Source organism: Alosa pseudoharengus, unplaced genomic scaffold (genome assembly GCF_046254945.1).
Source record: "Alosa pseudoharengus isolate Yale_2024_CS ecotype anadromous, Long Island Sound unplaced genomic scaffold, YU_APseudo_1.1 YU_APseudo_1.1_scf_15, whole genome shotgun sequence".
NCBI lineage: Eukaryota > Metazoa > Chordata > Actinopteri > Clupeiformes > Clupeidae > Alosa > Alosa pseudoharengus.
The window spans coordinates 19,952,611-19,979,727 of NW_027468620.1; the positions used below are offsets into that span (position 1 = coordinate 19,952,611).

General features: G+C 43.1%; 1 protein-coding gene across 1 annotated transcript in view; it reads left to right on the forward strand.

Moving 5' to 3' along the window:
- Nucleotides 1–8,117: 8,117 nt before the first annotated feature.
- Nucleotides 8,118–27,117, forward strand: part of kcnk12 (potassium channel, subfamily K, member 12) — a 26,425-nt gene continuing 7,425 nt past the window's right edge. Inside the window, exon 1 of the mRNA XM_076285074.1 lies at nucleotides 8,118–8,454. Coding sequence (XP_076141189.1) covers nucleotides 8,118–8,454 — 337 coding nt within the window. The remainder of the gene's footprint in view (nucleotides 8,455–27,117) is intronic.

Consider the following 27,117-nt stretch of genomic DNA (forward strand, 5'->3'; position numbering starts at 1 on the left):
GCCCTGGGATACCCCCATGACAGATGAGTCGCTGAAGCCAGGGGCTGAACCGCAGACATGACACCATGAAATGGAAAAGGTTCCTAAACATCTGATGGCCTCTTTAGATCACCACAAAGTGGTGTATCATGTCATTCATGTTGTATATACTTACAGTATATAATGTGTATAAAATACGTGTTATTTTATGTAAATACACAGTATGCAGCAGTGGTGTGTACTCTATTTCCAAGTAGATACTTTTGAGACAGCTCTAAGCAGGGTGTTGTCAGTAGTGGGTCATTCATCGCTTTTAGAACAGGCACTAGACAGGACGACCTGGTCCTAATGACATACATCACACATATGCTGCAGCTAGGGCAAGCAAGGTGCTTTTGGGTAATGGTGGCTCTCCAAAAGCCTCAATTCAAATAGAAGAAACACTGTGTGACTAAACCACGTGAGCTTGGAGAGAGAACGAGAGCACATTTTTCTCTCACTTGCTCCACTGATAAATTTGCTTTCTGGGGCAGCTCTTTGATAAAGCCAAAGAACGGTACAGCACATCACCAGGCTGTGTAAGGCTGTGCATTGACTGGGCTGATGTGTCTGCACTAGGCTGCTCCAAGAGTTGCTTTAAATGCTAGTGTTATATCTAGAATATTGAATATTGTGTGTGTGTGCGTGTGCGTGCGTGCATTCGGGGAAGTGTGTACTGCTCTCATGTTGTTTCTGACATTGCCTGTGACTGTGGCAACAGCTGAGCGATCTTTTTCCAAACTCAAACTTATTAAGACCTACCTAAGGAGCAGCATGGGGCAGGAGAGGCTCAGTGGGTTAGCTATCCTGTCCATTGAAAATACGAGAGCCAGAGCATTAATTGGGAACATCGTTAACGATTCAACGAAAGGCTCGTAAGATGGCCTTCTTCTAATGGCCTAATTCACGCATATTGGGGATTGTATGCATATGAATGATTTTATTTGGTTTCTGCACGGTTAAATAAGTTAGTCTACATTAAGTTTTGTTTCTGCGCAGTGCGAGTTTTTAAGCAAGCAACGCTTGCAGTTTCAGCAGAGGGTTGAAGAAGCGCATTGAGCGCATTGAGTGTTCCCATAATTCCATGCGAGTTGATGTTAATGCAGTAATATTAGATTACCATGGCCTGCAGGCTGTTAATAAAATTATTATGACCGCCGCGCAGCGAAGTGGCGGTCATATAGGTTTAGTCAGAATTTTTTTTTTCTTTTTTTTTTTTGCCCAAATTTCCGTCAATGAGTCCCTGGACACTGAAAGACCGGGGTACACGAAACTTGGTGGGCATGTAACCCCACATGGATAGCATGGAACCATCGTTTTTCGTTTTGATCTGTGGCCCCCCCCGCTGGACTGGACCCCCGAAAGGAGGGTAGGGCAGACACAGTTTTCTGTGAATATCTCGAAAACCGTAGGGTTTAGGAGGACCATTTTTTTTTGTATGTTGATCTCAAGGGGCCATGTCAACCCATTCCATAACCACTCATTTCATGTATAGCGCCACCTAGTTAAACACAAAAAAGTAAAAATTAGGTGTTGTAATTGAAGGTATCTGTGACCTAACATAGTCAAAACTGCACGAAATTGGAAGTGTAGGATCACTATGACACCATCTGTATGCACGCCTAGTTTTGTGGAATTCCGTTCATGAGGGGCCACACAATAAATTAATTTATGTTACTATACAGCAACTGGCCTGTAGGTGGCCGGAGACAGTTTTCTGTGAATATCTCGAGAACCGTAGGGCCTAGGAGGTCCACCTTTTTTATGTATGTTGGTCTTAAGGGGGCATGTCAACCCATCCCATTACCACTTATTTCATGTATAGCGCCAGCTAGTTAAAAATTAAAAAGCAAAAAATTAGGTGTTTTCATCACAATATCTCTGGCTGACAAGGTCAAAACTGCACGAAATTAAAAGTGTAGGATCATTATGACACCCTCCGAATGCATGCCAAGTTTTGTGTACTTTCGTTCATGGGGGGCCTTACAATAAAATAATTTATGTGTTCATTTAGTGACGTACACCAACAAGGATTCCCGGGACACTGAAAGACCGGGGTACACAAAACTTGGTGGGCATGTACCCCCACATGGATAGCATGGAACCGTCATTTTTCGTTTTGATCTGTAGCCCTCCCGCTGGACTGGACCCCCCGAAAGGAGGGTAGGGCAGACACAGTTCTCTGTGAATATCTTGAGAACTGTAGGGCCTAGGATGACCATTTTTTTCCGTATGTTTGCCTCCAGGGGTCATGTTAACCCATTTCATGTGCACACATGTGCACAAACAGATGCACACACACACACACATACATTCACAGTAATCATACATGTACGTATGGCACATACTCACACAGTAGACATATGTACGCTTGCATGCACAGGCACATACGCAGGCACACACACAAGCACACACACACACACACACACACCCACACACACACTCACACACACACACACCCACACACATAACATAAACATAACACAAACAATCAAGAATTTCTCAGAATTATGAACAGGCAAGATGGAGGTGGGGTTGTATAAAATTAATTTTACATGTGAAATCTATGAACTAATCATGTTTTGGTACTTGTTGTCTAGCAGATACCAAGAATTGAGTGTGGAAAATGCAATTTAGTGAAACAGTTAGAATCATATAGGCCTTTCAGCGTGATTTCTTTTTGTGGAAAAAATGTGCTGGACTGGGCGACGGTCATATTTTGTACCGCTCTGCGGTACATCTAGTTTTTAATGTTTTCACATGTAATGCATCCTATGTAGTCGTGTGTTTTTTATTTAAAATTGTAATATGTAAATACTAAACTACTTCGGTGCCTCTGGCCCTTTGTATAAACAATTGAAGTCACCCTTAATGTGTATTGCATGTATCAGAGCTAATTCATCCTGGGCCAAAGTATGTCGATGTGGGCCCGCATAGTGCTCTCGCACCTGGGCCTACCATTGGTTTGTTACGCCACTGCATATTCATGTATGCTTGAAACGTCATTATTAAAATTTCCATATGATATTTCATACATTTTTGAATGATGTGAGCATATATCAGATTGAATGACTGTCAGTGTGTCATGTTGGAGGCCACTGTTAAATGATCTATCTGCAAGCAAGACAAATGACACAGAAGGAACTTGCCCCCCAGGGAGTTGATCACCCCCACTCTTCCTTAGAAGATGTGCACTTCCAAGTAAGCACAGAGAAATCAAAGAATACTGATCAATATGTCTAATCAAGAGGCTGAATTCCAGCACATCCCCTTCTGCCTGAGGTGCCATCACACCCATCTGCAGCTTGCTCTAGCATGTTATTGACAAAAAAAGAATGAAACAAGGTTTTCTTAATTGGCCCTCAAGACGACTGAATCCCAATTTGGCCAGAATTGTCACCAATTCCCTGGAATGGAAATGCACTCCTCGACCTCCAGTTGCCGGAGGGTGTGGGTGGTTTGAGCAGGTTTGACCCTGATCACTGAGTTAATGAAATGGAGCTCTTTTCCGGCCAGAACACATTGAGGAGACCAGCAAGCTGCTGCATGGACACAGCACAGACCTGATTTGTAAAGTAATTCAACTTTACAAATCAGGTCTGTGCTGTGTGAGGAATGCCAGACGAGTGGAGGGCAAAATGTGTGAGGTGACCTCTGTATTCTCCACCTGCAATGAAATATATCTTGTACCTCCATCCCTCATAAATGGTTGCAGTTTTGGACAGCCATCTGTTCAGTTCAGATTTAGTGAATTCTAAGAAATATGGTGAAGATAATATCTAAGGTGAAGATAATATCTAAGGTTTTTTTTGTCACATTAAAGATGCCAGTCAGAACCTCCCATATCCCTGGCATCTTGTGTACAGAACACATCTCATGGATAATTGATGAGTTGAAGTATGAAAATAAAGTAAGTGTAAGAAGTGATTAACATAGCAATTAACACACATTATGTTTTTACATGTGCATGTGTATGTTCACTATCATGGAGAGTTAAACAAATTGAAAGTACTCAAGCCTAATTGAATGAACCATTATACATCCACCAGAAACAGCTTGCTGACAGTAGGGAAATACTACTTCGAAAGATTCATTTATTTAGTTGAATATATAATAATTTTGATTTATGTTAAACTATTACTAACTACTAATATAAAAGGCAGTTGAATTTGGTTCCCTCAGCAAGAACACAAATGTATTGACACGCACAGGACTTCAGCAACTCATTGATGTCTTCACGCTACACTGACCCTTGACCCCATGAGGACGAGTCCACGGCGAGCCCTTAGACGTGGCGCTCAGCTGGTGAACGGCAAATCATTTGCCTCAGGCTCTGTTGCTCTCTCTTTCTCACCATGGCCCCACGCCAAGGGTTATTTCCACACCACCGGACACTTCACAACAGCTCCTGGATCAATATTCAGTATACCACTACTCTTCTCTCTCTGTCTCTCTCTCTTTCTCTCTCTCTCTGCGGTAGTCTCCACAGTTCTCTCTCTCTCTCGCTGTCTGTCTCAGGGGGTGTGACGCTTTCTTCTTATGTAATTAATAAGGAAGTGCATCTTGTGGAGTGATGCTTGACAGGTGATTGATGCTGACATATGCTAGGAGTCCATTCTGCCAACTCTGCTACATGAACAAAGACAAAAGCATAGAGACAAAAACTGACACCAGACAAGTTTGAAGTCTGGCAGCTGCCCTCGTGTTGGGGGGGGGGGGGGGGGCAGGATGTGAATAGATGTTTGTTTTCTCTTTTTTCAGATTCCAGATGATGTTCATCCATGGATTCTGTATGCATATTGGTTCTTTCCCCAGAGGCTGCCAACTGTCCCATCAACTCACTCCACAAGGTGAGATTTCCCTCTTCTCTAGATAACACCATGTGGACCTCTTGGCAGGTAAATGGTGAATGGCCCACATTTACACAGTACTTCTCCACTGAGAGCACTATAATGACTGAACTTTTATGCCCCTCATCTGCCGGTGGTGGAGGCTGCCACATAAGGCATTATCTCCTGCCAGTGGGAGCCGTTGATGGTTCAGTGTTTTGTAACCTGCAGCCAAAATCAGCCTGACGTGAACTAGGCTCTGATCTCTAGGCATCTGCTCCATATGCTGCCAGAACTCTTCAGCTGCACCATTTCAGCGTTTGTATTTTTATAGGTAATTCCACTATCATAATAAATGGCATTTATTTGATTATTTTGAAATCTTATATACAAGCATTACAATATATACATGTAAGTTTTGTAATTGAATGGTGATGATGCATTGATACTCTCATACTTTGGATTTGTCAGAGGGTTTTTGTCATCCATCATCTCTGAGTTGCTGGTGATATGCACAGGCTGGAGTTAGCAAATATTCTGTTGAATCAGCACTGTCCAGTACACAAACATTATCACATAATTCACCTCAGTCTGCATACACCACTGTCCATTAAAGTGTGTGTGTGTGTGTGTGTGTGTGTGTGTGTGTGTGTGTGTGTGTGTGTGTGTGTGTGAGTGTGTGTGTGAGTGTGTGCGTGTGTGGTTATCTTACCTGAAAGATGTGAAGTGATAAAGGAATAGGGTAATTACCGTCTGCCCAGCCATTTGATATCTGTATTTGTTCTTCAAAAGCGTCTCTCTTTGCCTGGTGATGGGCTTTTCCTCATGAGCAGTCAATGGGAGCGAGATAAGGTGGTATGGGGTAATGAGACCGTGGTCTGGGGACCAATCAGAGAGGACTCGCTCCTTGTTGTAGCTCTTGTGCCTATCATCCCTCAGCAGTCTAATTAATTCCCCCTCCAGCCCCAAACAAAAGCCTGGCCCAAGGTATCCTGGCATAGGAGTCTGCTTTGAAATGCCCTCTGCCATCTCCACCTCCAGCCATTCCTTTTAGTACTGTTAAGCCTGTAATATGGCTGGGCATCCAAGGCTAATTTCACACCCTCTGAGTAATATACTGCATCTAAAGAAGTAGAGCAAGTAGTCTCACAGTGCTTGTGTTGTTTATTAGATAAGGCATTTTAATTACATAATTGATTCAACTATTTTCATTAACTTGCTGGATTGCACTCCTGTGATCTACAATTATTTCCCTCCTTGAGAAAAGGCTGCAGAACACAGGCATGTTTTGCAGGGGTTGGGTGGGGGGGTTATGTAAGGTTTTTTTTTCCGGAGTACTTTTTATCCAATGTCCCTGTCAAACTATCCCGTATTTTTCGATGACCTATAGATATAATTGTGTGTATGTTCTAAATGACCTGCCAATGCATGACATTGATCTGCGCTGAAAGCACTGGACAGTTATGCTTGGGTTTATATATGTTACCATTTAGATTCAACGATTGACCATTGACTATTGATCATTTTAACTTTCATTAAAAAAAAATAGCCTAAATGAGTCTTGTCAACTGACGTCTATTCTATTGAAAGTATTCCACCGTCAGACACGGTAAATCAAATAACTGCAGATCACTAAAATGACATTCTAACCTGACAGGGTCGGACCCACTTGATGAGCCTATTTGTGAAATTGGTCAAACAATTTTGATATTCTTACTTCTGTGTCTGTATTGGTGTCCCACACTCTCAATTTTTACCTTTTTTCATAGGCCAATACAATGATTTCAAATGGTTGCCACTCTTGCCAGCTAAGCGTCTTTTTGCGCATTTGGGAACGCCTTTGGCTCTGAACACGAGGGAGAGAGAGAGAGAGAGAGAGAGAGAGAGAGAGAGAGAGAGAGAGATGCGCCTTCATCAGTTTGACTTATTTCAGAACGGCTTTTCTGGAGAGAAAGTCTGACAGAGATATGAGGGACAACGCAACACGTTGATTCTGTCTTCTGGGAGCGCAGGGTCTGTCATCTGAATCATATCAGTCCCACACAACTCAGAAGACAAGGTGCAGTAGCACGGTGTCACATTAACACCTATTATCGGAAACAACAGAAGAGTTGATTCAAACTAGCGATAGGCTACCATGAACCATGTCGCTCTACTGTGAGTTCCCTTGGATTTCGGCCAAGACACACATTTGGAGCGGTAGGAGGAAAGGCGATCTTTCGTACCCTACACCGTGTGAGATTACTCGCTTTCTCCAACGAATTCACTTCACTTCATGGAAGCAAGGGGCGCGATTGTGTTGCTTTGCAATCAGTCACAAGTATCCGAACACATGCGTGCTGAATTGAATTTTTAAGAAAGTATCGCTCTTTTTGGTGTTTTTCACCGCTTGCCTGTTGACTGGTATGGGAGAGGTAAGCCTGGCACTGGACTCCGGATGACGATGAGTTTTGTTACGGGATGTAATATTTACTGCAACAGACGAATTCGTCTACATTTGGATACCAGGCTGCGCATTATATCCGCATCATAGATCCCGCCAGAGATACACAGTGAGTTTGTGGGAAAAGAGAAGAATTAACAAATGTGAATAATAAATATGACGTACCCGGATCAGTGAAGCGCAACTATTTTTTCTTTCCCCCTCAACAAACCTTTTATTTGAACGGGTTGAATACAAGGCTTGCGACCAAAAGTGACATGATTTCTGAGGAGACTATTTGGTGCAGCGAAGCAAAGGATGAGCTGGCGGTCAATTCATCGGTGGCATGCTAGATGGTAAAGACATCAACTCAGCTGACTTCAATAACATTGCGAGGATCCTTTGTTTTTATTCATAGTGGATTTAATAGACAACAACACTTTGAAATTCCTCTTGGATATGTAACCATCACGAACAATTTTGCATTGTACGGTGATCATCTGGATCCGAGGGATAACTAAGGATGTGATAGGACTCTTTCCGGTATGCGAGAAAAGTATTGATTTTTAAAAAATAAACCTACAAGTGGTGTGAGCTTTCCCCCATAGCGGTATGACTTAGGCTTACTAAATTATAATGTAGACTAAGCAATCTAAGACTAAGTAGTAATACTAATAGTAGTACAACTAATAGTAAGTGTACTGTACTATTATTGTACTGTCTATGGCCATAACACTTTGGGGAGGAACAAGGTAAGCTACTTAAGTGCGATCCAAGCGAATGTCGTTCCCTCCGTCTGTGCTGAGCTGGTCGCTGTCCCCTGCGCTGGTGGTGCTGAAATTTGGATAATGCCTGGACTGCGACTGCAAGGCTGCCGCTCCCTTCACCTAAACGAAGACAACGGCCGCTTCTTGCTTCTTGCCATCCTAATTATACTCTACTTGCTTTGCGGTGCTGCGGTGTTTTCCGCAGTCGAGAGGCCCTCGGAGCTCCAAGCCCACGGGCGCTGGAACAAGGCACTTTTCAACTTCAGCGAGACATTCAACATCAGCCTGCAGGATCTGAACGCTCTCCTCCGGGACTACGAGGCTGCTATCGCCGCCGGCATTCGAGTTGATTCTTTAAGACCAAGATGGGATTTTACAGGAGCTTTTTACTTTGTTGGGACAGTGGTGTCAACTATAGGTGAGTTACAATCTTCATACACCATGTTTTATCAATCATCCTTTTCGTTACTTTTAAGATGTTTCCTGAACAGCCTGGGTTATTTGAATTTATATGATTCTGAAACTGAATAATAAGCTCATCTGATTACAGCTATCTCTAATGGTTATATCATTTAAGGAAGGACTGTTGTATTGAATGTCAGGTGTTGCACAATGCATTGCACAGTGTCCTTCCTTCCACCTTGGTCTCCAGACTCTTCCGTAGAAACACATTAATGATTTTTAGCACATTACGAAAATTAAGGCAAGTATGTCCTTGGGATTTCTCAACCTTCATTCAAGACATGGCCTCTCTAAATATAACAGAAGGACGTACAAACATGGTGGACTCGGTGGGCTTACATCAGTGTGAATTAAATTGAATCCCAGGGGGACCATTGAGCGGATGGACCCTAATCATTACAGCACAGCTGAGGCATCCACCTCACTCTCTTACTCTCTCTCTCTCAGTACCATCCCACTCTGTCCACAGGAGATGTCCTCTGCCATCAGTCTCCTTATCCTGATATGAATGCCCCTTTGGGCTACACCTGAGAGATGGGGGAGAGCACACAGGTTTCCCCCAGAACTACCATCTCTCCAAGGTAGTTCCTCAGGCTTTTGCTTCTCTGTGCTAGGTGTTCCGGGAGTTGTAGTAGGCATTTTTTAAGCAAGCACAGTTGTTTTTGTTGATCCGCCATGTATATCACATCCCCTCTTCAAAGATGTGTTCTCCAACATTTCTTATGTTTTCTTTCATATGCAGAGTGCTGGAGTACAAAAGACAACAGATCCCGGTTTACATGTTTACTTTCCCCACTGGCTTTACACCAGGATACACGATGATTTCTTGTTGCTGTGCCATTTCCCTTGCATTGCCGCTCGTTTGGCAGCGCAGTTCTCTGGTTAATCTGGCAGCCCATGGTCTGGGCTTGGGTTCCATTACCTCCTGTGGCCTATCATAGCTGCAGAGCTGCCACCGTGCTTCAAGTCCTGGAACAGGGTCATTATTCATTCCCCTGGTCTGCTTGCGTAGCATTTACAATTCTCGTGCAATAGGTCACAAAAGAGCAATCGGTCTCTGTAGTCCCAGGTCAGGCCAGCTCTCAAAACGTCTGCCAGTGATGGTTAACAGTAGCTGAGGCAATCCTAGGCCTTCTGCCTGGTCAGCTGGACTCAAGTGGTCTATTTCCAATCCAGTCCACAGACGGCAATTTGTCCCTCCTCTGAGAACTGATGAATGATCAAGTGCAGGAGATTTGAGTAGTGGGAATGGAATAGTAGGAGTGGACTATTAACTGTGTGTGTGTGTGTGTGTGTGTGTGTGTGTGTGTGTGTGTGTGTGTGTGTGTGTGTGTGTGTGCGTGTGTGTGTGCGTGTGTGTGTGCGCGCGCACCTATTTGTCTATGTGTGTGTGAGAGAGAAACACTGGCAGCCTTTCTAAAACATATTCTCTCTCTTCCCCCTTGTTTTCACCCTATCTGTGTCTGTAGTAGGTGAAGGGATGTGCTCTTACTGTGCCTGCAGAAGGGAAAGGGTTTTTGGCTTTTTTTTTACTGCCAGTGAAATTGACAGCAGACTCACTTCACAGTAGACAGGCACAAATGTGCACGCGTGCACACACGCACACACACGCACACACACACACACACACACACACACACACACACACACACACACACACACACAGACACACACACAATGATAGAGACAGCTGACATGAACCCTGTATACTCATAAAACTGACATTCAGCGTTTTGGGAAAAAAGAAATGGACAAAGCGCAAGATAAGAACAGAATGATAGTGGAGAGAGAGATGGGAAAGTGAAACACAGGGGCCTTGTCAAACCGTGACTGGCTGAACAAACGGGCAGGAGTCACTCCCCGGAGGTGCTGATGCCATGCAGTTCCTCTGGACTGACACGTGTGAACACACTACGCACTGTGCATGTGTGTGTGCACGTGTGTGTGTGTGTGTGTGTGTGTGTGTGTGTGTGTGTGTGTGTGTGTGTGTGTGTGTGTGTGTGTGTGTTTGCAAGTGCACACGAGACTGTGAGTGAATGTGTCAGCTAGCCTTGACATGTGTTAGCTGGTCCATTGCATATTGTATTCTGTGTGTGTGTGTGTGTGTGTGTGTGTGTGTGTATGTGTGTGCATATGGTATGCGAGGGTACAAGGGAGGCTTTCTCAGTGCTGCATATGCTGCCCTTGGTACACCGCACCCTGCAGAAAACTACCTTCATCCACAACTTTAGAGAGTGACATCTTTACAATCTACAGCCGTAAAAACCCGAACCCAACAACCTCTTAAGTCTGCCTCAGTACAGTCTGTTCCAGAACACACCATCATCCATGTCAGATTAATGCTTTCGCCTCTCATGATGACTTTTTAAGAGTACAGACTATTCCACTCCCACTTAAACAATGGAAGGTTTGGGAGATTGAGCTGAGTTTGTGCCCTGTCTTCCTACTATAGATCAACTGCTAAAATAATGTGTTGGTAATCTGAAGTTATGGGGTCACATTCACATTTCCATTTCCCTGGGCAGATATTCAGATGAAATACACAGCCTTTGTGCACCATGCACAGCTCTGAGAAGAGTGGCGGAGTGCATTTAATATGCTTCCTGTTGAAAGTGGTGTGTGTTTGAAGTGATCGATTGGCCAGGTATTTACTCATGATGCGATCATGAGTGTGTAGCCTTGCTATGTAAATCTTCTCCGGGAGCTCTTGCTCTGTGCGTTTAATAGCAGCTGACAGAGCATAAAATATGCATTTATATGGCGGCTAGTGTCTGCTCAATCAACATGTGAACCCTTTTTCTTCCTGTGTTTTTATTTTTGTGTAAAATCACCAAATACGTCCCTTGTTTGTCTTGTCCACTGGATTAGTCGACGGTAGGACGTCACTAAAAGGAGATGCGGACAATGCTGCATGCAGTCAGAATCCCATTTCTGGGAATTATGTATCCAGTCCAATCGTGTTGTACCAGGCTCCCTCTATCAATCATGCTGGAGCACGCAAGACTGTCAAACTGGGAAACGTCATTAATGTCCAGAGGCTAATTACTGCGACTGCGAAGCAACAACATGTCTATTAATAGACACAGTTCTTGAGACATACAGTACTCTCTGGAGTTTGGGGCCTACTTTATTTGGATGCCCCACCAAAGGCAATCGACAAGCCATCTGTGGATGCTCTGCTGACAGAGAGCAGTGGAGAGCAGTTCTGGGTTAGGGAGGGTTAGTTGACAGATAACCGGGGTGTACTGTAGTTCAGAGTTACTGTAGGCTGATGTGATAAGCTGAAGATTTGTTGAATATTTGTAACATTGTCACTTATGGCAGCCTATACCGGCTGATGAAATAAAGTGTCAAGAGAATTTGTGTAGGTGACCTCGACACAAACACAATGCTTGTACAAACACACACAAACACAACCTTGGGCACTGTTTCTTACAAAACTATCTGAATTGCCCAGTGATCACATCTTTCCTGGACCTCTTCTGCCACGTTTTTAAAAGCAGACCCCAAACTCAAGTGCTTAAAAGAATCCCCACACATTCATTCCCAGATACACCGGGCAAGTGTGTTTGGGAGATAAAGATGAAAGCCTCGGTTACCCTCCCCCCTGCTCCTCTCTGCTCTGCTCTGCTCTGTATGTCAGTGTGCTGCTTGTCCTGTGGCCGACCCAAGGCCGCGTTGTTTCTTATCTCTTCGAGCCCTGTGCCCTATCTCCTGCGCCCCTTGACCACAGATGTCTGAGGCTTTGTTACTCTCTCTCTCTCTCTCTCTCTCTCTCTCTTACACTCTCTCACAGAATGCTCACGGCTGTCTGGCATTGTGTCCAGCTAGCCTTGTAGTCTGGCCACGTGTTTTATTGCTCCTGCTGTCACCACCACAATCAGACAAATAGAGGGGGTTGGATGGCTGTGCTGCCCATTGCCTCTCCCACTACGCAGTGCTTTGACATTGTGACAGGGAAAATAATTGGTGAGGTACATCCATTGCCGTATCCTGTCATAGTTTGGTCTGGGTGAGAGTTTTAGGTGCTCAGGGGGAGGGTGGTCCTGGTGAGCCTTCAGACAAAAATTAGTACAGCTCCAAAATGTATCTCACGCCGTACGTAGAGACAGAGCAGTTCCTCGCTGTGCACAGCCTATTTTCATCAGCAGTCTATAAAAGTGGAAACGCGTAGATTGACTTTGAAATGGGGGAAGGAGGCTCTCCTAACTCAGCTGGCGGCTGAGGAGAAAATCCTCTGGCTCGAAACTGACTCTTAGATTTGACGTAGCTCCATATTTACCTCGCCCAGAATTAATGACAGCTCTCTCTCTCTCTCTCTCTCTCTCTCTCTTCTCTTCTAACTCCCAAAGGAATGCTTGTCAGTCAGCTCTGCAGTGAATTGCTGTGAAATGAAGAAAGACATTCGGGCAGTTCTCCCTCTAAGCCCCCATGGCCAAGGTGCTTTTTTTCCCATTTGAGGAGCCGGCATTCCCTTTGGCATGACCAGGGTGAGAGACTTAACCAGGTGGAACGGGAAGGTGTTTGACACACCTGTCTTACCACAGACAGGATTTTGCAGGCTTTTACAGGTGCTTAGTCCTCAGTCGGCTGTGGTAGAGTCCATGGGCTGTGAGCACCTGATTTGCTGGAGCCCTGGCTAGCACAGCAGGTATAAAAACCTTCTCAATTTAAACTTGTTTCTGTTCACTGCTTGAGAGACTTGTTGTTGTACAAGAAAGGGGCGAAACTGATTCTTGCGTCAAAACAGCTTGTTCAGCATCAGTGTCATGTAGGGTCCAAATTAAAGGACTGTAGTGGTCATTTTCATTTGGTTGTGCATGTAATCCTCATTCCATTTCATTGCCTTTTTGGCATCCCTTATGTCGACGTACCTTGTCATGCTGGAAATTCTGAGTCAAGGAACTGAGTTCACATGCTCTCCAAATGCCATTATTTATTATGTTATGTATAACAGGAACACTGGTGCAGTCAACTGTAAAGCATTAGCGTTAACAATACCTCTATTCTCGAGTATACTTCCCATATACTGTATACTTGGCAGCGCAGCCTGAGCTGAACGTCAGTGAAACTGCAGGGTGGCAAATGCTACTGTGTGTGCAGGTCTTGAGCAAGCCTGAGGCTGCTGGTTTGGAGCAATGTTTTTGTTCGGGTCCGGGGCCACAAATATATATCCAAGATTCTATCTCTGTAACCACCACAGTCAAAATTCACTTCGTCTTCTTGTCTCTCTCCCTTCCTGTCTCTCTCACTCTCTGTTTCTCTCTCTCTCTCTCTCTCTCTCACACACACACACACACACACACACACACATACAAACAAACACACTCACTCTCTCACTCACACACACACATACTCTCTCTGTCTCTCTCTCACTCACACATGCACACACACACACACACACACACACACACACATATACTCTCTCTCTGTCTCTCTCTCACTCGCACACGTGCACACACACACACACACACACACACACACACACTTTTTCTCTTTCTCTCTCCCTGTTCCTTCCCCCTTGTCATTCTTTTATAGTAGCCACTTGGTCACGGCGGTGTGAACATCACCCTGTGATTGGATCATGCATCATTGTTCTCTCTTCTTTTTCCTCTCCCTTTCTCCCTCTCTCCCTCTCTCCCTCCATCCTCCCCCCCGGGTCTCAGCTTGGACACTCTCTCCATCGCTCCAAATCAGAGGGATGGATCTGAACCTGCACTTCTCTCTGCCTGCCTGCGTGCCTGACTTATTCCCTCTCCTTCACTCTCATTTCATTTTAATCCATCATGCTGAGTTCAGTGTGCTGACCCTTTTAATGAAAACTCGGCACATTACCATTCATAGAATAGTAACACATGCATGCGGGTATCATTGCGTTTCATGAGAACGAATTAATTAGGCTGCTGAGATTCATGCTAAAGAGAGAGCATGTTTGGGAGCACTGCAGAGGCAGAGTGGAAAGCTCTAAAACAGGACAAAGATTTGCACAAAGCTTGAGGAAGGGAAGACTTGAATCGATATAAAATGTATCCAAAATGTGCAAAGCACATATGGGAAAAGATTACTGTAAATGTATTTGTAGTGTTTGTAAACACCAGTTCTGTGAAAATAAGTGACATCCTGCATATGAGAACTCTGTGTACTAGGGTGGATGGACATTGGTCTAAATTGCTATTTCTTTTTTATTCTTGCAAGTTTCTTCTCTGCACAAACAGAAAAGATAGCAAAAGGGGACATATTGGTTTATGCAGTAAAAATCTAGTGGATAAAAATCTAGTGGAAAAATAGTGGATTGAGGTGTTGTTTCTAGTTATTTCGTCAGTTTGATACAATGTAATGATTGGGTATACTTCCCAGTTGTCCTTTCATAGATGCTGCTAATGTTTTGAAAGGATCCCATTGGCACCCGTTTCCAAACGTCCAAACGCCTGTTTTATGACTTCTACAGGGAGAACCAGCAGTGAAATTAAACATAAATTTGGGCATTAATGCCATGTTCCAGTTGTCTCATAAAATGACAAGTGATTCAGAATGATGTCCCATTCATGTAAACACCGGAGCTGGTTGCGTTTCAGTTGTCAACAAGAAAAACAAAACAAAAGGCTATTGTTTGTTATCAGTTGTCTGTTGTTAGCAGTTTTTTACCAGATATAGCAATACCAGTTTGTAACAAAGCATTACACAGTATTTTACACAAACAAACATCATAGCAACATAGCCACGTATAGAGGTTGAACACTATTGTTTCTACTTCAGTGATCATATTCACTGAAACTGACACTACGCTCCGACAGAACAACATAAATCAACCGGTTTTAGAAAAAAACCCGCACTTCTACCTCCACCCAGAGACTGTTATTTGTTTTGCAAAAATCCACAGCTCCCGGTTCTTCTGGTCCAATCAGAGCAGGGCTGTGTGAGATCTGACTGTCAATTACAGTCTGGTACAGTCTGGTGCGCACTGACGAGCACAAACTCGATGAGAGGGTGCTCGGTGGTAGTGGGGGAGGGGCATGAGAGTTGTAAACATTAAACATTTTGGCTAAAGTCCCCTTAATCTGTCAGACTTGCCAACTGCAGCTTTAATGAGACACAAATCGGACAGAACTGCTAATAAACAGTGCATATCTATTGCTCTCATTTATTGTTATAGTAATGGGCGCAGTCATCTTGGAAATTCGAACAGGGGTACTCGGGGTTTGAACAAGATGATGAGTCGGGATAGAACTTCAGGGGGCGTTCCATTTGCAACTTCCTGTTAGTAGCTTGGGAAAACAACTTGGTATTCTAAAACGGATAGTTCTGGTCCTTGATTATGATTGGCTGAATCGTGTTCGATACCTTTGTAAAATCCAGCACAAATATACACCTTGACCGCATTTCGTTCTATATTACTGCGCTACCACAACAAAAGTTAGAGTAGCTGCGTCTCAAAGTTGCTTGGCAACCATTCTGATAGAGGAAATATATTTCTTGGCGGAAGAATGATTATCTATGAATAAATTGTTACATTTATCGTTGCTGTGCCTTTATTTTATGAAATCTTGTCAGATATATGTAGTAACCGTTTTAGAAAAACAATAAGCCATTGAAGTCCGTAGTTTACACTGATTTTAGAACAGCTAGTTTTAGGTAGCCTCGTGAGACAATCCTGATCTTGCGAGTTTCAGATTTTCACTCGCAGATCAGTCTGGCATCTCTCCGATAGAGAAAATTTGGAGCAGTTCACCAAACGAACGTCCAATCAGCGTTGGTTTTGAGGCGGGTATAGGTGTGACGCAACGAGAAGCTACTGTTGAATCTAAATAACATGGCGACGTCCACGGATGAGATGAGCATACAATAGCTATTTTAGCTGAAGTTTTATCCGAATATTCAAGTACTCCTGGGGAAGCTAGGAATCTAGAAGTCTCTGCAGTGTAGCTGGGAGGAATGAAGGACACAGACACAGACACAGCTAATTCCAGTTAGTGTTTGGTAGCCCTGAATCTTAGTTACTTAATGGGAGGAATATGCTTAACAGGAAGGAATATGCTTTCTTCAGAAGTGTAGCCTACCATGAAAACTTGGTGGGGATTGTCGTTGATGAGGTTTATGTCACATACAAATGGTAAGTTTAAAAACGTTAACGTTAGCTACTTACCAAACTTGTATGTTAAAAAATGGCATTAGAAGAACGCTGTGGATTTGGCCCATCTAGACAGATTTATCCAATCAACTCAGGTGGACAAATGGAACGCAGCATAAAGTCTTACCAAATTTGTTTCAGAAGTGCAGCAAACATAGCTTTCTTGTAAAGGAAGGTCTTAAATGCAGTTGTTTCCTCAATTCTAAAGAAAACATGTTCCTGGGTTTGTGGTGATTCGGAAACGGACGTCAAAGGGCTCCTTTCCAGACCAATCTGCAGAACCAAATTAAAATTTGCTAACAGGTTCATCTGGGTTCACCCAGGCAAAATTGTTGACTCTTACATGTGTTAAATGTAAGCCAGTTTATGCTATGATAATACATTTTCTCTGAAAAATGTATGTTATATCATTAAATTGTGCAAATATGAACTACCCATTTGAACACAACTGAGGGTCTTATAAAGAAAGTATGCCTGGTCCTCGAAACACATGAGACATCCATACCATGCAGTCAAAGCCTCTTTAAAGGAAGCTCAGATAGTCTGACTCTCCAACTGTAGGCTGTATTTGAGGATTAATTATGACCACCGCGCAGCGAAGCGGTCATATAGGTTTAGTCAGATTTTTTTTTTTTCTTTTTCGCATGCCCAAATTTCCGTCAAGGATTACTGGGACACTGAAAGACCGGGGTACACGAAACTTGGTGGGCATGTAACCCCACATGGATAGCATGGAACCATCGTTTTTCGTTTTGATCTGTGTTAATATACACCAACTGGCCTGTAGGTGGCCGGAGACAGTTTTCTGTGAATATCTCGAGAACCGTAGGGCCTAGGAGGTCCACCTTTTTAATGTATGTTGGTCTTAAGGGGGCATGTCAACCCATCCCATTACCACTTATTTCATGTATAGCGCCACCTAGTTAAAAATTAAAAAGCAAAAAATTAGGTGTTTTCATCACAATATCTCTGGCTGACAAGGTCAAAACTGCACGAAATTAAAAGTGTAGGATCATTATGACACCCTTCGAATGCATGCCAAGTTTTGTGTACTTTCGTTCATGGGGGGCCTTACAATAAAATAATGTATGTGTACATTTAGTGACGTACACCAACAAGGATTCCTGGGACACTGAAAGACCGGGGTACACAAAACTTGGTGGGCATGTAACCCCACATGGATAGCATGGAACCGTCGTTTTTCGTTTTGATCTGTAGCCCCCCCGCTGGACTGGACCCCCCGAAAGGAGGGTAGGGCAGACACAGTTCTCTGTGAATATCTTTAGAACTGTAGGGACTAGGATGACCATTTTTTTCCGTATGTTTGCCTCCAGGGGTCATGTTAACCCATTTCATGTGCACACATGTGCACAAACAGATACACACACACACATACATTCACAGTAATCATACTTATGACACATACTCACACAGTAGACATATGTACGCTTGCATGCACAGGCACATACGCAGGCACACACACAAGCACGCGCACACACACACACACACACACACACACACACACCCACGCACATAACATAAACACAAAACATGTACATGCACACATGCACACAATTCAAGAATTTCTCAGAATTATGAACAGGCAAGATGGAGGTGGGGTTGTATAAAATGAATTTTACATGTGAAATCTATGAACTAATCATGTTTTGGTACTTGTTGTCTAGCAGATACCAGTGAGAATTGAGTGTGGATAATGCAATTTAGTGAGACAGTTAGAATCATATAGGCCTTTCAGCGTGATTTATTTTTGTGGAAAAAATGTGCTGGACTGGGCGGCGGTCATATTTTGTACCGCTCTGCGGTACATCTAGTTCATTCAGGGAGTGCTTCTTAACTCAATACAGGGTTTTGCCTATAGAAGTGGTCCAAAGCTTCTCCTTCCAAGAAGTATGAAGACAGACAGACAGACAGATTGAATGACATCTGTGACTACGCTGCCACCTCTTTAAACTCTGCTCAATAAAAACCTGATGAGGCTGGGGACTGGATGCTGTTAGGTATTGCCAGTGGATCATCAGGGATGCTTTCTTAACGACAGTGAATAATTCCATCTGTTTTTAAGTTGTCCACTGCTTAGGACATCAATAGGACACCACGGAGGGGGCAGAGGTCAGGACGGTTTTTTGATTTGTGCAGGAAATCAGGCTGATGAGGAGATCACAGGGGAAAAGACCACCAGAGGGAAGTGCTGGAGGTCCCATAATAAATATGACCGCTGCTAGCAAAGCTAGGGCCACTCCCCCCCCGTGCTGGGCCCCCCGAACCGCAAAAAAAGCAGTTTTTCCTAAATAACTACCTGAACCGTGGCACTGAGGATGAAGAATCTTTTATGGTATTTTGGTCTCAAGGGCCCACATCAACCTGGCCCATAATCACTCATTTGTGATTTGTGATTATGTGGAGGTCCCATAATAAATATGACCGCTGCTAGCGAAGCTAGGGCCACTCCCCCCCCCGTGCTGGGCCCCCCGAACCGCAAAAAAAGCAGTTTTTCCTAAATAACTACCTGAACCGTGGCACTGAGGATGAAGAATATTTTATGGTATGTTGGTCTCAAGGGCCCACATCAACCTGGCCCATAATCACTCATTTGTGATTTGCACCCCCCCGGTAAAAAATGAAAATGCAATATCATTCTGCTTTAATCGCCTCTATCTTCAGTTAAGATGTTCAGAACTGCACCAAATTCTATGTGTTTGATTGACCTGGCATTCTCTGGGGGTATGCCAAGTTTCGTAGAATTTCATCCATGGGGGGGTCTAAAAAAATGTAGGTTATGTGTACATTTAGTGACTGTACACTCATTGGCCTGTAGATGGCGGTGCACACATATACACATGCACACACACACAGGTACGCACATACTATCGGTATTAGAATGGCCGATACATAATTACAAATTCAGTAGGATTAAAAGAAAGCCAAATATTCATCATCATCATCATGGCTGCATTTCCAGTATTGGCGATAAGTAGTCGTTTGTCCACTAGATGGCGCATCGTTGCAGTGAGACGTAATTTTGTTGGAAGTTAAAAGTGGGTTGGAAAAACAATGGACGCTTCCTACAAGGACTGTAGTTTACCGCAGAGAACGTCTAATAAGGATAGGACGATGTTCACATGAAATGTAATTCCCATTTCTTCTTGAAGCCGAAATAAATCTGAGAATGTTTATCGGACATGCTTGGTTTTTACTGCAGGTACGTTAATCTTATAATATCAATAAGGACCTAGGTACAATAATGTGACCGTTAGCGTTGGTTGAGTGATGGAGGCCAATTTGATTGCATTTGTAGAAAACTATACCAAGCAAATTGATAGCAGCACTGTAATTGTATCTTTCGACTGTCATTTGTTGCATGTGCTACAAAAATCATTCTGTGCAATGGAAGATTTACCAACGTTACACCGGTCTGATACAGTTTTGCCTATACATGCGAGACTGAGACGCCTGTTTATTTTTTTGAAGTGCGTGCAGGGTGTGAGAGGGGAATCGATGTGCTTTGATTCCAGCTTGGTAATTGTAGTCTGTGAGATTAAAAAGCACGTGTGTGTGAAGTATCCAAACAATGACACCTTCATTTCATTATGGCTGCTTTAGCAACACACCTTGAGCTACTGTGTAGTGGGTCCCATTTAGAAGTGGCTACTTCATTCGCGCTTTCCTTGACTCATGGAGCTGCGTGAATTTTATTACAACTTTTCACACGATATGGCAGTTTAAGTCCGCTTGATACTTACTGTAAGGCGTAAGCCATAGGAGAGGTTTCCAAAGGAGATTTTATTTGTGTCGCCAGCATAGCCTATTGACAATTTATGTTGTAAATAGGCCTACCTTATAGGCCTACCTGTAGCTTAGGATCTATTAGGATCTAGTTTGTTAGTTACAGTTTTGTCATAACTCCCTGATGCATTTTTGCATTTAGAATAGCCAGAGCGTGGATATCTCAATCGGAAAATTAAACAATATCGGGCGCCTATGGACTAGGCTGGGTGAACCCAGCCTGATCTGCCCGCTATTTATTTTTGATTTCTTAAAAGATTGAGCTTGGTCTGGTGAAAGCCAGACAAGCCATGGACCTCAGTTACACAATGCAAGGGAACATGAATCAGCCTATATTTGCACGAACAACAACGGACAACAGCTCTTCAACTTTGGCCCGTTAAAATGTCTAGCGACGCATTTCATCAAGGCCTATTTGGACATGTCAGTTATTTGCACCACTGGTTAGATGTATGTAGAACAGCATTTCGTTTCAGACTACTGTTACTTAATTTGTGCATTGACAATAAAGTATCACATGAACTAAAGATGACTAAAATCTTATGCAGAAGAAGAAACATTCACAAAAAATCCATCTATCCAAAAATTACCTTTGTTTTTGATAGCTGTTGAAAACGGCATGGAACTGACAGAGATGTTTTTGTTTATTAATAAATAAATACATAAATAAATAAATAAATAAATAAATAAATAAATAAATAAAAATATAACATTATGCTGATACCTTTTGCTTTTCCCAAATACAATGTAGCCTACAGGTGTAAGTGACCTTTCATCAATCCAGTTGCAATGGATGAACTGTAATGAACTGCCCTACTTGTGATTGTTTAGAGATTTTAAAGGTTTTATAACAATGCTACAACTTCTTTGGCTATTCTACAATCTATTCACCTTTTCAGCGCCAGTAGGCTACTTTCTGTGCAGCCGCACACACACACACACAGGCATGCCAAACAAGCATACATAAAAGTTTCAAGAGTGGGGGATGGAGTAAAAGATGGAGACAAATTGATTAGTGTGATTTATTTTCGCGGAAAGGATGTACAGGACTGAGCGGCGGTCATATTTTGTACTGCTATGCGGTACATCTAGTTTATCCTCCTGAGATCGAATCCATAGACCTATGTCTTCTGTAGTGGACATAAGATGCATATTCTAGATGCATACCCCTTTACCCCTTTGAGCTATTCTATCAATTCCTGTGGTCTTTTAAAGAGGATCCTGGGCTTTCTAATGATATATCATGTGATTGGCTGGGTTGCTGGGAACCTCCTCTTTCTTGTTCTCAAAAATGGTTGACATCAAAACAAGCACATTTTATGGAAGGAGGAGAGATAAGTCAAATAGTGTCTTCTTATTAAGCATTCATTATGATGGCAATATATGGTCTTGTTAATGAAAATGTCAGGAATCATATGATTCATTTTGAAAGAAGTTAAGTTATTTACATTTTGAAATAATAGTGACTTTATGAATGTCCATTATAATGGATACCAAGACCAAAATATTTAGATTTTTTGGGAAATTAAGGAGATCAATTGTATAGGATGAATGAGGGGGGGGGTCAGATTTGGAGCTCTCAGGTGATGAGTGAGTGAAACAGAGATGAGGACTATGAACCTGTGCCTCAAGAAGATAGCGAGGAAGAGTAAGACTAAAAAATGAATTATCGCAGATGAAAGAAAAACATGAAAATGAAATGAACAATCCAGAAAAAAGAAATACAACTGTCCAAAAAGGCAAATAAAGTAGTCTAGAAGGATAAATAACCTTTTCCCTTATATTTGGTTAAGTTTCCCCTTAATTTAATACCACTAAAAGCATAATTTGTCCATTTTTGTCTATTTCCATGGCTACCTTTTCATACTAAAACGGTCCTTTTGTCCACCACAGGGGACATGCTATAAAATTTAAAATAAAAATACATTTTTTAAAAATAAAAATTGTAAGATGTTTTTTTTTAATCCTAAATAGAAAGGAAATCACAACAAAAAAGAAATTGTTGGACACTTTTTTTTCTTGGTTCTCAGGAGGGTATGATTCCTTCTGCCTGGATACGCATGGAACGTGATGGGCATCAGTAAAGAAACTATGACTGGTCGTTTGTCTTGCAATGAGTGCAGAGTGTTGTGTTATATCTGACAAGGTTTGTATATTTTGTATTGTAAAAATGGAAGCTCTGTCTGTGTCTGAATAGAGGAGTGTGGAGTTGGTTCTGCTGATCGGCTGCGTCTCGTCAGGCCTGTGCCAGTGTGCCAGCGTCCCATGCCCTCTCCCCACCTGTTCCCACGTCTCCTGGGATGCGCTGTTCAAACAGTGGACTTGTAAATGTCACCAGTTAAAAATGGAAAGGTGGGGATCGAGAGAAAGCTGAAGAGCAAGTATGGCTGAATGAGAGAGAGAGAGAGAGAGAGAGAGAAAGAGAGAGAGAGATAGTGTTGGTGGAAAGATGTAACTGCTGGCCCCCACATTTCTCCTGACCCCCCTAGATGTCACAGACTGCCCAGGGGTGCCTCCCATGGCCAGACCTGCTCCAGGGGCAAACAGATCAGCTTCTGCTTTCTCTCTCTCTCTCTCTCTCTCTCTCTCTCTCTCTCTGTGAGAAAGGGCACTTCTCTGTGCCCAGCCTATCGCTGCGTTAATTAAAAATGATGACTGTGTTCAGAGGGAGAGTGTGTGTGTCTATGTGTGAGAGAGAGAGAGACTGGGATAGTCACACAAGCTACAGATTGCTGCAATCATTATTAAATTAACATCTCAGGGCATATGCTCCTGAAAACAGGTGCCACTTTAATAAGCACTTCAAAAAAATCTAAATGATGAAGAGAGATAACAGGTCACGTTGGCACCTAAGGAACTGTTCTTTTTATTATTATTCAGTCAAATTGGCTACAGAATGCCTTTGGGTTTGCTTGAAATAATTGACTTGGCTGTCATTCTTTTTTTTTTTTTTTGACAGTGAATTACATATTTAATGACGTATCTTGTTGACTGCACTCCCTTGTAAATTCTGTTTTCTATTTCTGATTATTATGCCTTAGAGAAATAAGGGACATTATCTGGGAGTTGTCAGCACTGACATCTGTCTGGTACCAAAAACACAACTAAGTTTAAATACTCTAAATAGATGGAAATGGGCAAAACTCACACTCTAGCCCATCGGGTCTCACGGAGCAGGACCACAGAATCAGCAGCAGGTCCTGGGTCACTTCGGGTGACTGAACCCAGGGAAGGACCAGAGCACACGAAAAACCAGAATGAACTTGCGAACCAAACACTGACGATTTAATGTTGTAGAATTGTTTAAGAAATACAATGGTGAAAAATGCGACCCAGTGAAAAGTGCAAAACATTTACAAAAAAAGACACGCCCTTATCTAGGACACCCTAATTGGATGACAGTGATGTTGGAGTTGTCACTCAACCAAGCTATACAAGCTAGGGTGTAAAGAGCCATGTTTTCCTGAACTCTATTTGTATACAAAGCCTTGGGTGGGACAGCTACAATAATACAATAATAGCAGGACCCAAACAACAGCGGGAAGGGGAAAGGTACGTCTCTCTTCCTTAGTCTTAGTCAGGTAGTTTGTCTCTAGCAAGGATACTCAGCATTTGTACACTAAATTAACTATTGGCTGTACCAGCTGTACCTGGGTCTAAAGGTTAAACAGAGTCTCGCTTGGTTAAGTACAGGTGACCCTCTGCGCCCACACAAACAAAGTGCCACCCAGCTTTAAAGGCCATTTAAATTGATCTGGACTGCCTCTCCCTCTGCCTTGTCCTCCACCTTTTTTTTCTTGGCTCTGCTCTGATCCATTCCCCAACTCTGTGGAGTCATCAGAGATGGCAAGTGTTCCACCGGACTCAGCATATTCATGGGGACCTCCCTCCAACCTGCACTGATTTTCATTCCGACTGACCACTGCTGTGAGGCACACAGATGCATTATGGCTCACATAATGCAGTACAGCTGTGTCTATTTTCAGTAGTTTTAAATACTGTATTTTTTTAATTGCTTCAGTCAAGCCTCTAAGTTTCAGTAGTGCAGTTTACAGTAGTTTGTGTTAGTACAGAATTCACCACACCTTGCTTGGTGATGGCATTTGCTGCATCGCAACTTTTGGGTGAAGTATGAGATGTTTTGTATCACATTTCGCACAGAAACCAAATGCGCACAGGTGCAAGTTTTAAAGTGGATAGAACATTGAACAAGTGTGAAAATGATGGTGAAAAACCGTAAGCCAGTAGAAAAAAAAATAAAGTATCAATTAAGGGGGGTCCCTTAATTAGACAAGTTGTCCTATCATTTTATATCCAATGAGCCTTGTTGCAATATCGTTTGAAAGAGCAACAACATGAGGCCGTGGGAAAGGCTCCAGAGGGTTTGGGAGCACGCACAGGAGCCGGCAGAGCTGCTGGAGGAGCTCTTCCCGTAACGCGGGCTACCACTACGTAATCTGATGAGAAGTGACAGGGCACAGTGCCAAGGTCCCTCTTCTGAGACTGCAGTTCATTCTCTGGGTGTATGTAGTTGTCTTTGTGTGTGTGTGTGTGTGTGTGTGTGTGAGTGTGTGTGTGTGAGAGAGAGAGAGAAGTGTGAGTGTGTGTATGTGTTTAATTGTGTCAGTGTGAGTGTGTGTGTGTGAGAATAGAGAAAGTGTTCTCTATTCTCACAAGTCTGCATAGATTACTTTTCAGACCCCTTTACTTGGGGACATAAATCATTAAATTACGTTGTTATAAAAAAGAACCTTTAACTTCATAACTGATAGCCTGGAGGGTTAGAGTGGACGTTTCCAAGACCTGTCAGCATATTTGCCTTTTATTCACAAAACTTTTTTCTCTCATTTTCGCCCAAGGGTCCAACGGAGAGGAATAATGTATCCTCTCCCTGCTGACAATTCCTGGCACGCCACACCGTTAACGGTACTTTGCAGATTTCAGCGGGTTGCAGGAATATAGATTCTGTGCTTTAGGACGCCCTGAAGCATCTTCCTCTGACGGCGTCTCAGTGCGGGAGGGTGGTGAAAGTGTCTGCACAAACTGCTGATGGGTGACTCCAACACCTCTATTGCCGAGAGATTCCTGATCGATAGTCCGCATTCTCCCCCTTTCCCGTGGCTTGGTGTGAGATATTTGCCGTTTGGCATTTGCTTTTTTCCTCCTCCTCTTCCTCCTCCTCCTCCTCCTCTCCCCTTTCCAATAAGATGATCCCTCATATCTGCAGCGGGTGTGAATTTGCTTGGTAGCCCTCTTGTTTTGGACTGGCACCAAGGAGCCTGCAGTTTCCTGTCAGAGGATATTTACCCCCCTGTCTCTGTTCCATCACTCACACCAGTAGCTGCGCTGCAGAGTCCAGCTCCACATATCAGACAAGAGGACGTGCTAAAATAAAGAACATATTTCATGTGCATTCTTTTTTTTTTATTTTGGTCTTTTCAAAAGTGCCTGCAGCCTCTATTATTCTGTGCTGCAGTGGTTTGAATGAGCGTGATTGCTCTGCCTGCCACCCAGAGTTATGATAGACCACGGCCATTGGTCCACATCAAAGGGTCTCGTGCTGATTTAAGTGTGATTGTTGACGCTCTAAAGAAGGTCTCGCCCCTTGGGCAGCTGTGTTTGTATTGTCCAACTGCACTGGCTTCCTTTGTACTTTGGCGTGCCTGTTTAAACATACCCTGTGCATACACTGGCACAGTCTACCGGAGACATGACCCGGTGGCTTTTGGAGTGTGTTATTTCGGTCGTAGAGCCCGCAGAGTTTTAAAGACAGTTTGCCACTTGTGAGTGACAGTTCACCTTCAGGCATTGGGTTTGTACATGAAAAGCCAGGACACAGAACTTGGATATGGCGTTGAGATTAATGGAGTTATTGTTGAATTTACCCAGCTGGGTTAGGTAGACATAAAGGTTTACAAATAGCCTCCCCTCTGTACATGCTTATTTGAGATGGGCTTTGGTGCTGTAGCATTGTGCTTACATGGCAAACAAACTGTGTTTAGTTTGCACATCGATTGAGATGTAATGTTGTGCCTCTTTTTGTTAGTGGTTGCTCTTGTTTCAGAAGCAGACAGATGCTGTATCATAGAAAACGATCCCATTATGTTGAGAAAAGCCTGTTTGCTAAACCCACTCAATAGAGTCTACGTATATGATATTACAATGAGACATTAAAAGGACCATGGAATAATGTTTAAAGGTGCAGTAATGTGTAAGGAAATATACATTTTTTGGTAGGTAAATCTGATGTTCAGGAATTCCTCTAAGTTACATTAGAATTAATATGTAAGGCATAAACATACACATAATATACACATACACATTATACATACAGTAAACATACAGTATATACATAAACATTATAAATACACATAATAAAACTGCCGTGGCCTACTGGTTAGCGCTTCGGACTTGTAACCGGAGGGTTGCTGGTTCGAACCCCGACCAGTAGGCACGGCTGAATTGCCCTTGAGCAAGGCACCTAACCCCTCACTGCTCCCCGAGCGCCGCTGTTGTTGCAGGCAGCTCACTGCGCCGGGATTAGTGTGTGCTTCACCTCACTGTGTGCTGAGTGTGTTTCAATAACTCACAGATTGGGATAAATGCAGAGACCAAATTTCCCTCAAGGGATCAAAAGAGTATACATACTTACTTACTATACACATAATATACACATACACATTATAC